Here is a 13143-nt window from a genome sequence, read left to right as displayed (position 1 = left end):
AGATGCACGAATTCCGATTTCTGCGGGGAGCATTGCAGACCACAGTCCCGGGCATAGCGGTCCACTATGCTGGCGGCCGTTTGCAGGCTGGTCTCCATGTCCCCTAGGCACCCTTGCGTAGCCCAGAGGGTGATGTCGTCGGCGTACAGCGCGTGCTGGACCCTTAAGACAACCGAGCGAATTTAGGAGGCCACAAAATCGAAACTAAACCCTCGCTCATCAGGCAATGAGGCATCGACATGGTAGCACCGTCATGGCTCCTTTGTGGCCATGGCGTTCTTGTGAAGTTTTTTAGCCGTAAGTCACGCAGACTGTGAAGAAAAACTGCTGCGCTTAACGTAATCACAGTCACAAAGCGCAGTTCCCATGGCTCCTACAATACAGTCCGGGTCGTCCTCGGTTGAACGAGACCGAAAGAAGCCCGGCGAGCGGCGGTGAGTACTGCAATAGAACGAATGTCGCAGCGTGCATTTGCCGTCGCGTAGTTGCGAAAACAACGTTGTGCGTACTGTGTGCCGGTGCTGCTATTACCAGCCTCGTACTTGATCTAACGAACGCATTTGTCCATCAAGAGCATCTCATTAAGCTTGCTTAAAAATAAAGCGATGTGTGCGTATTATCCGTGTTTTAACTTGCTTCAGGGTATTGCTTTATCCTTGCCTCGAACAAGCTGGAGTAATGGCATGCTTTGCTTAGAACTCGCCTTCCTCCAAAATACGGACATTTTTTACCTGCGTTCATTTTTACCTGCTATATTAAAGCGTTTAATGTGTTCGCAACTGCGGGTCAGTGTGTAATCGCTCGAATTCCTTCCTTTCTGCCTAAATCTTGCCCTTCGAAGGTCGGAGCTCGTCTGTCGAGTGAAGTACTGCAATACTTTGCCCGATATACCATTCGATCCCAAGTTCATCTCATACCCCTTCGAACCGAACAGGTAAGAGCAGCCTTCGGGTATTGTTCTTTCACTGTATAATTCTCGTCCACGTAAAGACTTGCGGTTTTGTTCGCATAGCTTTTTTAATGACGAATGCGCCGGGCAGCGAATTGTTTCAAATACTTTATATAACAGCCCATGCAATACATCTGTCACTTTGAGCGCATTGAGCATTCAGCCTCTGCTACAGGGGAATGAAATTGGTGATGAAGGGAACGCCTGCAAAAAAATGCTTTCAACATTTTCTTTTACCTGCAGTGAGTTATGTACACTATATATTGAAGTATCAGTGCAGAATGCATATTTGCAAGTTCAGCATCAAGTTTCTTTCATGAGCTAGCCATTTGTATCATCTTCTGAGGAAGCTTTTCAGCACAAAACCCAGTGTCTTCTCCCACGGATGATTGACAGCTGTAAACATAGTGTTGCTGTAGCAGAAAGGGTGTCATTTGGGCTGTTATATGTTGGACTTTAAATGTTTACTGCCAACTTTGCAAATGTCAGCAAGCTGCCTGTACTTTTCTACATTTTTTCATCAGATTTGTTTCCTACAAAGCGACGTCACTTGAGCGGAACTACAAGCATGACTTGCTTACTGAACATGACCTCGGGGTCACAATTGACCTCATTGACCCGAAGACATATGAAATTGACCCAAATGGTGAGTTTTTCTTGTTTTGTCCAAAATTCACATGCAACTGGGACAATAGGTTGCTATCAGGACATTAATGATTACTAGGAATGAAACCCAGAGAGAAATTACATTCCTTCTATCATTAGAACTAGAACCATTTCCAGCTTGAACTGGGCACACTGAATTAGCAACAGTTATTACCAGTGCCTTGAGAACTTGTCGCAAGGCTACGTGTAACGAAATGCACCTGTAACTATTGTTCTTTATCTGAATGCTGTAACAGGAATTGGGGGTGTCCCAAAAGGTAAACATAACATACCAAAACTATTGTTCAGGCATATCACACACAGCTGATGTGTAGACATGAAAGTAGAAGCTTTCAAAAATTTCATTCTTTGGTAGTTTATGTGTCTGTGCAGCTGATCATGAATCAGCACGGCAGCTATCGATGCAGATGCTGACATTTAATGTTATGCAATGACGCCATCACGCAGTGTTCATTAACAAACAAGTACTAAAAAAATGTGCTTTCCAAGTGTAGTAAGCAATCAGCGTAGGCAACCAATAATTGAGCAGTCTCAAGGTCAGAGTCGAGGATGTTCATATGCCTTCGTCACGGCTATATAGTAATACATCCGGTACAACATGTGTGGTATTGAAACACATTCAGCGCCTCAAGTTACACTCAAGCTATTGTCACATAAAGTAGCCATGATGAACACACCGATTCCTATTAAAGACTGGGTGCCTCTACGATCACCTTTTCCTCTTTGCTTTCCTTATGTGCAGCTGTTTTGCATCCTGACGATGAGAAACTACTGGAAGAAGACTCTCTCACACCACAAGACTCCAAACGGTATTGCAGTCACTGGTTTATGAAATCCTGGGTCATTAGATTGAATGGAATAAGAAGAAAGAAAGACGGCACATCATTGTCAGTTCCCATGTGCTCTTAGTGTGGTTGCACCGCAGTGTCACTTAATTCCTGCTCTTGTCATTATGAAGAAAGCCTCTGGTAGATAGCAAGCCATCACTTATGCTTTGCAATACACTTATTGGTGCACAGTGGCTGTGGTAATTTAATTGTGAGAGTGGAACATTATTTTACCCTTGAACCAATTCAGCTGAGAGTTGTCTCTCTTATTCTCATTCTTGCTTATTCTTGAAAACGAACCTTCATTTCTTTAGTTGCGTGCACCTAGTATGTACCTGTTGAAAAATGGAATTTTATGTGCCTGATGCAGTTGTGGCCATTGCCATTAATTTTTGTTATTTTGGTTACAGGTCGAGGCATCACAACTTGGTCGTCCCCTGGCTCAAGAAGACCGAGTACATTGCCACCGAGTTCAGTCGATATGGTCAGACCGGCGTCAACACCGAGACAAAGTGAGTGGCACTCAAAAAGCAGTCTATTTGAGCGGCCAGTTGAAGCGTATCTGAATGCAGTGCCGAGTCCAAAATGTTGATGTAAATTTTTTCATCAGCACAAAATAATGTTGAAATGCCAGGATTGCAAACCATGAAGCTCCTTTAGGGGCCAGTGCATTGTGTTCTTATATTGGCAGTGCTGTTACCGTTGTCTAGTGGAAAGGCTTGAAATTGACCATAGCTGCATCATCATCAAGGCTTGAAATTGAATGCAGGTCAGTGAGCAAGCCTATGGGGAAGAAAGGTGATAAACCTAATGTTAAGAGATGAGAAGAGAGCAGCATAGATTAGAGAGCAAAGCCACTTTTATTATATCATAGCTGAAATCAAGATTAAGAAATGGACTTTGGCTAGGCACGTAATGCAACTGCAGCAGTGGCCAAGTGGTTTGAGCATCCCTTGCATATGGGGGGGGTTCAGTGTTCGATCCCCAGTGCCGCTGGATACCTACTGTTGATACAACAGGTACAAGCTTTCCCCTGGCCTGGCGCTCTGCTGCTTCGGAGTGAAATGCTTGGGAAATAGGTTTTCGATCCCACCTTGAGTAGATGAAAAACAACCTTCTGCCATGGCGCTCTTTGCCACAGATGCCTTTGCGCCATAAAAAGTCGTCTTCATCGTCAGAGCATGTAATGCAAGAAGACGACTGACTGATGGTCTGTAAGGGTAGCAGAGCCAATTCCAGTGGAAGGAAAATGTTGCAGGGGACGATAAAGAATCAGCTGGAGACATGACTACTTGGAGATGCATTTGTTCTCCTGTTGATGATGATAACAAGGAGGGGCTTCTGCCACCATTGCCAGCTTGAATAAACCACTGGCTCTTATTATGGAACTTTTCTAGTTGAACATGACATGTTCGCAGCCAGTTTTTATAGATACTTATCTAAGGTGTCTTTAGCCCGCTGTGTTTGTTTTCAAGGGATGTAACAGTGAAGGAATGTTTGTGTAGACATCCCAGCATTCAAGGTGATGGTGTCTCTCTGTGAAAGCTGAAACGCTCTGTGTCTCGTACAGGGTCGGCTACAATGTTAAGAAGCTCTTCAAGGAGGAGGACCTGTACATGGACCGGGAGAGCCAGATCAATGCCATCAACAAGACTTTTGAAGAAGCTCAGAAGCCGGTGTGTTGCTTTGTTTCTTGTTGCTTTTGCGGCTTAGAAATTCCTTTTCGCTCTGATGCCAACACTTTGCATACCTACTTACAATGATCTTTTTTCTCTATTTTCTTGTTTTTATTGAAAGCCAACTGCATGGCTGAATCAGAATTTGAACTAATGCGCTTTTTGCAGCAAGCTGCAACGTAGCATCGTCGAAACCAACTTGCTGTTCTAATGTTGGAACTGAAGTGGCCACGACCTTATTTCAAGAACTAGTAAACAGTGACATTGTTGTGTAGTGGGTTTGTTGCTTCAGTGTTGTTTGCTTCCTTTGTTTGTTTGTCTTTTACTTCATTTCATTTTCCCTTGTATTATGCATCTTTCAGTTTATTTTATTTCAGGCCGTTACCTTGATTAGGGTAAAGAAATAGCCCTTATTGGGGTATGTGGCATTAGTTCCTTTTATCTAGAGCTATTCGGCATTGGCTCTTTAGGGTTATTTATTTGACATAAAAATAGAATGTAAAAATTTAACACATTTAGAAGATGAGTTTTTTTATTAGTATTTCCATGCGCATGTGTGTGTACTGTACTTTTGATAGACTGCTGGTTCCTGGTGGCCTAACACTGTCTTCTCTTTCCTCGGCTAGATCGAAGCCCATTACAGCAAGCCCAATGTTCGGCCAGTGGAGGTTCTTCCGCTTTTCCCAGACTCCGAGGTGAGCTAGTCCACTTGTGTTGGCCTGCAAGTTTGTGTTGGACATTTGCAAACCCAGTACCGCAGCAGATGTAGTTTTGTTATTCTTATCATAATTCCTTGTAGTTGAAGGCTTCCATTTTGGCAACCATGGAGGAATTTGAAACTCTTATCTGATGTATCAATCTTAAAACTTGGAGAGGGGTTGTACCCCTGTTCACTTTGTTCTTGAATACATTCTGTTCAATGTGCACCAGTTGGCTGCAGCAAACATGTGTTTAAATGAGTATAGGCACCTAATTTTGGAGGCATGCTTTCTTGTTTGCAGTGATACATAAGACATTACTATACATGGATCACCATGTGATATTCGCCTATAGCTTCTAAATAATTTACAATTAAAATCTCTCATGCTGTTTCGTTTTTTGTCCCAACAGCTCTGTGATGTCAAAATTTCGTATAGGTCACGTGAGGCTTGAAAAAATGGGATAGAGTCATTGCTTCTTTATTCGTTGCCATTCTCGCTCTTCAGGCAGGCCGACTTGAGCGGTGTAGTGTATTAAAATAGTGAAGCAGCAACTATGTAGCAGTTTTTTCATGCCTCACATGACCTATATGCAACTTTGATGCAACAGCCATCATTCGGCCGTTGAAACCGAAACAGCATGAAAGAGAAATTCGTTTATAAATTAATAGCGGTCGTAGGCGAATACCACACATCATTGCAAAGAAAACACACACCCAGAAATTAGGTGTCTATACTGTTCAAAGAACATGATTCTCATTAGGCACTCGCTCACAGTAAAGACCTAAGGTCAGTGACAGCTACATGGCAAAGTTTATGAGTTGTTGATTGTTGCACTTTCTACATCATTGTGTGAGTGTTCTGTTTGCATCTATTTGATTTTTCTTTTCCCCTGCAGTTGTGGAAATACCCGTTTGCTCAAGTTATGTTTGACTCGGACCCTGCACCAATCACACAACTCGAAGAGATGTCACAGGCCATGATCAGGTGACCTAGTGTGTCCTTCCGCACTGTCTTGTGCATTTTCATTTTTTCTTTTGCTATAATTTGAAGCCAGCATCTTCATGAAATGCATATCTTGGTGTGGCTGTTAGTTTCACATTCGACAGGTTTTTTAACTTTAGACACAGCGGTGCACCTAAATGTGGAGAGGTTGTACACCAGGTAGTCTTGTTGCAAGACGTTTGTAATGACGAAGTAATTACTCACTGGCATCCACTTAAGTGCAGCCGTACAGCTACAAAGGAAAGTTCTGCAGCTTCCTCAGAAACTCCATAGTTAAAGAGAAATTCGTCCCGCTTTGGGTTTCGAACCTAGGACCACCACTTCACCGGATGAAGACCTTCACCAGATAGACTTCACATGATAGTGCAAGAGCAAATTGTTCTCCACCTTGGGGGATTCTCCTAAACATTTGACTTACAGATGTTTGGTGTGCTAAAGTACACTGCTGCTTGTCGGACGAGGGTTTTTTTTGGCCAGATGTGAGAGATTATGTCCTCTCACAGATTAGTATGCTATGCCAATACACAAGTTACAACTTAATTGCCATATACAACTCCGCTTCGATAAGGGCTCAAAGTGATATCTTAACAAATTATTGTTTCAGAATGCAGCTCTGTAATGCACCTGTGTTAGTCAAGATTGCGTAGTTGTTTATTGCAGGATGCAATGCTTTTATGCATAAGGGTGATTTTTCACACTATGACTTGCGTGCATTGACCCTACCTGACGTGCCGTTCTACAACGCAGGGGTGTGATGGACGAGAGCGGAGAACAGTTTGTCGCCTACTTCCTTCCGACAGAAGATACCATCAAGAAGCGGAAACGAGATGCCGAAGAAGGCATGGATTACATGGACGATGATGAGTGAGTGTGGTTGAGTTTTATTTTTTTTTTTGCGGACCTGAAATGCGCAAAGTGCTAACAGCACGCTGTCTTGTTGAGTTCACCATGTGCAAGCTTTACAAACACTAACTGTAATGGAGCTAGCGCTTGTTAGGCCTTATAAGGAAAAATTCTAAAATTTTCTTGGTTTCGTGGGAAACGAGAGACCTTAGATATAGGCCAGCTTCATATTGTCCCCAGTCCGTTAACAAACACTGTTTATCTTTGTCCACTTGCAGGTATGAATATCGCATGGCCCGCGAGTACAACTGGAATGTCAAGAACAAGGCTTCGAAAGGCTACGAGGAGAACTACTTTTTTGTCTTCCGAGAGGATGGAGTCTACTACAATGAGCTTGAAACTAGGTAATGTTGTTTTTCCCATCAGGCATGTGGTTTCTGGGACAAGTTGCTCAGTGGGAGCTAAGCAATGTAAAAAGACTGAGTAAATTAGCTTCAATTTAATTGCTTGGTATTTGTTCATGTTCTGCAGGATTTTATTTTATCATTTGTGACAAAACCGAACTATAATTTTTAATATCAAGTTAGGGTTGCCTGGCTTACTTTAAGCGTGTGCCAAGTTTTGTGTTATGTTTGCCTTGGTGGGTTCAAAATGCACTTAAATCAGGAGAGACCTAGGGCCACAACCTGGTGAGAGCATGTGCATGTGGCCTAAAGACTTGACAACAGTGCAGTTAAGCATTGTTGCCATCCTATGTAAAGCCCAAGATTTTAAAGCATTGTCACTGGTAGCCAACTTCCCATTATGATTGCAAAACTTCATACTTAAAATAGTAACTTGTTACGAAGTGGGCACCTTCGACAAGATGACGACACAGAGTGATACAGCTCTAGACGGCAGAGATGTGTGAAATTTTCCTGTTATAACCAGTGAAAGTAGTGTTATCTTAAAGGTGAATCTAGGAGGGCAATCACAACTAAGTTTCAAGTAAGCAGTAGCTGACTGGTATGTACTAACGGGTCGAACTTCACAGAGTTTCAGTCCATAGTCAAGTAGTATGCACATGCTGCATGGGAAGAAATAAATGGCATTATGTCTTAGTGTCATTTGTGCAGTACTTCCCAAATTACAGTCGACGACCGATTTTTCGGACTCTCTAGGGACCGTGAAAATGACTGAACAATCAGGCAGTCCGGAAAATCAAATTTCACCGAAAAAATCACGAACTTATTACTTATATGCCGGAGGAAGGTGTCAGTTGTATTGCTCATATCCTAAAGCTCCTCACGACTAAATTTCGCCGCTTGACATGTGCACAGACGAGGACGGCGACCGTTTTCATGAGCTCGGCCTGGCTGTGCTGCCCGTGGCATGTCGCCGATGAACGCACTGGTTGGGATAAAGCCTAAATGGGAAAGCGAACATGCCGCTGCGGGAACTGTGCTGCGCCCGCAGTACAATGGCCCTGGAACGAGAACGCGAAGATGGCGAAACAATAAGAACCGAGCAACAGCTGAAGCTAGCGCTCCATCGGTGTTGGCCTTCGTCGTTAGGCCTAGCGACTAGAGCCGAAATCGGCATCGTATCTGGCGATATGCGCTCTGCGGTGGCTTGCATATAATGAGAGGCATCTTGCCTGTCACCGAAACGCCAGTTTTTTACGGTTTTACGATAGAAAAGTCAGGGTTGCGGTGCGTTTTGCCGCGGGTACGCTGACCTCGCTTTGAAATGCACCACCATTTCCTCCCGCGCTCGCCGTTTCCGTGGAGCCGTATGCCTCCCACACGCTTCGCTGCTGCCTCTTTCCATGTCCAGGACGAAAGACTCTGCACAGTTGAGTCCCGCGAACTCTGACTACTGTTCAAGTTCGTGCAGCGGAAGACATTCAAGAACAGTACAAATTCAAAGCCATGCGAGCGCAATGTGCCGACTCGCGCAGAATTTCAGCATCTGAAGTTAAAAGGCTTCCTTTAAGCTTGAATTTAGTTTTGTTTGATCAAGTTTTCGATCTCTCCTGCAGTTTGAATTAATGAGGTTCCACTGTACGCATTATATATGGCGGCTTGGGAATTGGTGGCGAGTGCGAACAAGGTCCGAAAAATCGAGCAGTCTGTTCCGGTGCATCCAAAATTTCAAGCGCTCTTATACATTGGCTCTATGGGCCATGTCCCGGTGCCGCGAAAAAGTCCGAATAATCAAGCACGTCCGAAAAATCAGGTGTCCGAATTTTCGGTCGTCGAGTGTAATGGCATTAGCTAAATGGTGTTACTGGCTTATTAACCACCGACAACACGAGTACAATGTTATACTGCCTTTTTCAGGGTGCGGCTGACGAAACGCCGACTAAAACCTGGAGTTCAGCCAAACAACTCAAAGCTGGTGGTACGGCACAGGCCGCTCAACGAAAACGAACACAAGACACAGGTAAGCTGCTCTGTTTCTTTCGTTTTTTTTTTTTTGGTACTGCTGCATGGTGGCTGCTGCTGTACACCTTGCCACTCAGTCTTACAGTAACTCCACTCATGCAAACATCTTCTCTGCCATTTCACTAGAGATGCTTTTTATGTCCTTGATTTTTATTCCTTTGGCTAAACTAAGTCTGCAATGCTGCCCATGTACGCAAATCTGGCTCTGTGCATTTGACTCGCATAGTGTTCTTCAATAAGGCGTATTGTTAAATACAGGTGCCTGGTGCCGCACTAATTTAAAATGAATGCATTGGCAATGAGTGCACTGTTTACTGGAGATGGCTGAGTGCACGAAGTGCAGGTTGAATGCACTGGCTGAGTGCAGATGAGTGTACTAGCCTAAGAACCACTCCACAGAGTGCAGGCAAATGAAATGGACTGAATTTCCCACTGAAATTAAGGGTGCTTTCTTTTTCTTTTGAAAGCTTTTAGGTGTTCAGACATATATTCAGGGGAATAATTTAAAATATTTTCACCATGCTAGTGCAAGTAAAGCCACAGCAAATTGTTAAGAAATTTAAGATGCGAGAATTATTTAGGCAAAATCGACACTTTCCTATGTCGTGAAGCATTGGCGTTAGAGCTGGTGGATGCCTTTTGCCTATGCGCTACAGCTGAACTAATTTGAACTCGGATGAAATTGTGCAGAGTAAAGGGACTCATTTGGGCACTCTTTAATACGCATCATGCTGGCAGGACCAAAGCATTGGTTCAGGTAAACCGGAAGTTCAAATCAGACCCACAGTAAAATATACACCACGATGCCTTACTTTAAAATTCATGGGACAAACATTCTCAAAACAGCACGGATAGTGGTTCGGTTTTACTGTGCCAACACTAGGGCTTCCAATCGCCAAAAAACCCATTGTCTGTTTGTCTGAAGCCAGCTGGACCTGCAGAAATAAAATAAAATAAATATAAATCTGGCTGTAACTGCCACCAGGGTTTCAAGCCCGCTGTGGTGTGAGCAGATCAGCTTCGCTGGCCACTGCACGAGAACACTTATATATTACCGCCACAGCCAATCATCCCTCATGTTTAACTGCCACTCTCTCATGGTGTGCATTGCTTGTCATCGTCTTCGTCAACTACCATCCATGCTCAATGGATCCAGAGCATACCGCTATCGCAGTGCCCTCTTATGGTACCTTAAGCGGTCCCAAAATATTATAGTGCGCTACCATTAAGGTCCCCAGTCATTGTTTCGCCAATCTTTGCCTGAAGTCTGACCTTGGTACCCTAGCCTCGAACCGAAAGCGAAACGAGACGCAACATACTAGCGCACATACTTTGCATTAGGCCAAGTAAGCTAAATTGGCAATAATTTTTTTACTTCTTTGGGTTGTAGCTAACCTGGGTGTGGGAGCTTTGGTGCAGTCTGTGCCAGCTACATTTTACTTCCATTGACTGCTGTTCTATGTGGTACTTGCACCCCCCTTCATTTTCTGTGCCTCCCCCATTGCAGCAAGCCAGGCTGACCCAACTGGACCAGCCACAGGAAGAGGAAGAAGACGAAGTGGAGGAGGAAGAAGAAGAAGAGGAGGAGGAAGAGGCAGAGGAGGAAGCAGAGGGAGAAAAGGAAGAGGAGGAGGAGGAGGAGGAAGCAGCAGAACGCAAAGGTCAGTGTGGGGCGCAAGGCCAGGGGTGTTCTTCGTCAACAGGCTTTTGTTCTCTGCTGTTGGTAGATTTGCAGGGAGCAATAGTTTTGTTAATTTAAAAAAAAATATGCATATTGTGGTACCTAAAAGTCCCCGGTAGGGGGGTGGCTTTACGTAAGGAGTGGGCTAATGATTGACTAGAGGCGGTCTGGGGTTGAGGGTATCATACCATTGGCAAGTGGGTTGCTCCAGTGCTTAGACTCGACATGAAATGTGAAGCACATGAGATGCTGGATATGCAGTGCAGTGCACACTTATCTGAACCTTGTGGCTGTAGAGAGAGAGCTGTAATTAGCTCGGATGGTTTTGGAGAAACTGAATTGGAGCCAGTGGAGGCCGGAAGACCTGTGGCCAACATTTGTTTCTGCATTTGTCATCTGCTGCATTCTGACTGTAGCCCAGTAGCGCGATTTTTTATGTCACTGAACTGCGGCATTGAAGTCCTTACGTAGGCTGAGCTGAGTGTAGGAGGCCAACAATGTATTGAATTTACATTGATCCCATAACGCCCCTTGCATCACCTGTGGTACGAAATGTAAAAATGCGAATAATTTTCATTTCTGTTTGCGAAACCACATGAATTGCTGGCATACTTGAAGATCTTCGAATTGTCTTTTCCAACATATTTATTGAAGCAATTTCAGTATATTGGAACGAGAAGAAATATATTTAAAAAAGGGGAACGGAGATATGTACAGGGAGAGACAGCCAGAGCGCCAAATGACAAAGGGGCGAGCGGCGCAGTGCCAGAACATGCACTTTGCCCTCATCATTGTCCATGCCTACAGCCATGACAATATCAGCTGCAAGAGTTGCCTAAAATTCACTGAAATCTGAATTCGGTTTCGAATTTTGCTCGATTTACTGCATGTACATGCATATTTGCAACCAATTTAATTGTCTCAGACATTCATAAATTATCAAAATGAGCTACTCTTAATTATTCTCCAATTATCTTGTTCTTAGTAAATTTCCTTTCTTTTACATTTTTGTATTTAAGCAACCATTTGTGTGAAATCCTGGAAATTTCATTAACTTTTATCCAACGTTTTCAATGCCTGGGTTAATGTAGCACTACCATGATTGTAAATGTGTGCGTCACTTTTGCCAGTGCAGAAGAGGAAAAAATTACTTATCTACGAACATGTTAATTTATAAAGCAAGGAATGATTTTTCACTTCTTTCATCAGAAAAACAAAAACTAAAAAAACTCGCATTACGGTCAAGTAAATGCATGGAGTGTTTATCACAAATTGCTCACAGCAGTGCTTTGCTTGCCACTGTTCGCAGCAGACTCAGAGGCAGAGTCCGAGGCCGAGGCCGAAGAAAAATCAGAGGCCGAGGAAAGTGGCGCCGAGAACGAAGAACAGAGCCCAGCCGAGTCGGTGGCGAAAAAGTCGGCGGCATCATCATCTTCATCGTCCGCCTCCGGTTCTTCATCGAGTGAGGAGGAAGAAGAGGAAGATGAGAAGAAACGTCGTGACGAAGAAGAGATCTTTGGCAGTGGAAGTGACAGTGACTGAGTATGTGTTCCACCGCAACTTCCCACTGTGGTGCTGTACATTATGCTTTTATGTGACCGCTCTGAAATAAATAGTGCCCCTTTTTTTCTTGTTACTGGTTGCTTTCTTAGTGCACTAATCTGGTGAAAACCACTTGTCATTCTCTCAGTTGCCTGGTAATGTTAAGTACCTAGCCCTGATTTTATGCAGGAATTTGAAAACGGTGGCTTTTCAGGTTATGTTTAAAATTTTTGTAGCAAATTTGATAAAAATGATGTATATTTAGAACTACAAGATGGAAATAGCAAATTATGGCCTCTGGTGGTGCTATTTTGTTATGAGGTTGTTGAAGTGATGTGGATCCAATGTGCTGGATTCAGCTCTGTTATATTATCACACTGTTCAAGCATCTGCCACGTATACTCCGTTTCATACATCAGGTGCAACGCTGAGAAAGGTACGGCAGTAGTCTGTACGAAAAAATAAAGGGAGGCGTGTTACTCTGCGCTTGCTCTGTCCCCGAGAGGTCTAAGGCACGAGAAAGCGACAGCTTGTCGACAGCAGTAAGAGTGCATTTAATCAAGTTGATGACAAATGTGTCATGTATTAGGCCTGCAGGCAAAGCCTTTAGTATGTTTCGCTCGCCACAAGGAGCGCACTACTTTTTGGTCACGGATGCAGGCGGCGCAAACAAGAGTGATAGCTTTGCCAGCATTACACCTGATGTATGAAACGGAGTATAGGTATATTCCCTTTCACTTTGCGCACTATATCTCGGGAAACACAAATGTTCGAAATATAGAGCGTAGTCTCTGTGTTTCCCTCATAAATGAAAATGGGATTTCACATGC

At 43.7% G+C, this 13143-nt stretch overlaps 1 protein-coding gene across 2 annotated transcripts; it reads left to right on the top strand.

Moving 5' to 3' along the window:
* The first annotated feature begins 227 nt into the window (after positions 1–227).
* Positions 228–12407, top strand: atms (RNA polymerase II-associated factor 1-like protein antimeros). Of its 2 annotated transcripts, none has more exons than XM_077636949.1 (13): positions 228–434; positions 842–934; positions 1474–1595; positions 2358–2424; positions 2853–2954; positions 4013–4118; positions 4745–4813; positions 5715–5803; positions 6569–6685; positions 6943–7068; positions 8986–9088; positions 10598–10751; positions 12084–12407. In XM_077636949.1, exons 1-13 carry the CDS (start codon positions 367–369, stop codon positions 12311–12313), a joined length of 1446 nt encoding a protein of 481 aa, XP_077493075.1. In that variant the 5' UTR covers positions 228–366; the 3' UTR covers positions 12314–12407. The 2 variants fall into 2 exon arrangements, with proteins under 2 accessions (XP_077493075.1, XP_077493074.1); XM_077636948.1 differs by having other exon boundaries at positions 12081–12407.
* The last annotated feature ends 736 nt before the right edge of the window (positions 12408–13143 follow it).

Source organism: Amblyomma americanum, chromosome 9, assembly GCF_052857255.1.
Source record: "Amblyomma americanum isolate KBUSLIRL-KWMA chromosome 9, ASM5285725v1, whole genome shotgun sequence".
NCBI lineage: Eukaryota > Metazoa > Arthropoda > Arachnida > Ixodida > Ixodidae > Amblyomma > Amblyomma americanum.
Note: the sequence above shows the minus strand (reverse complement) of the source record. Positions and strands in the feature narration are given on the sequence as shown.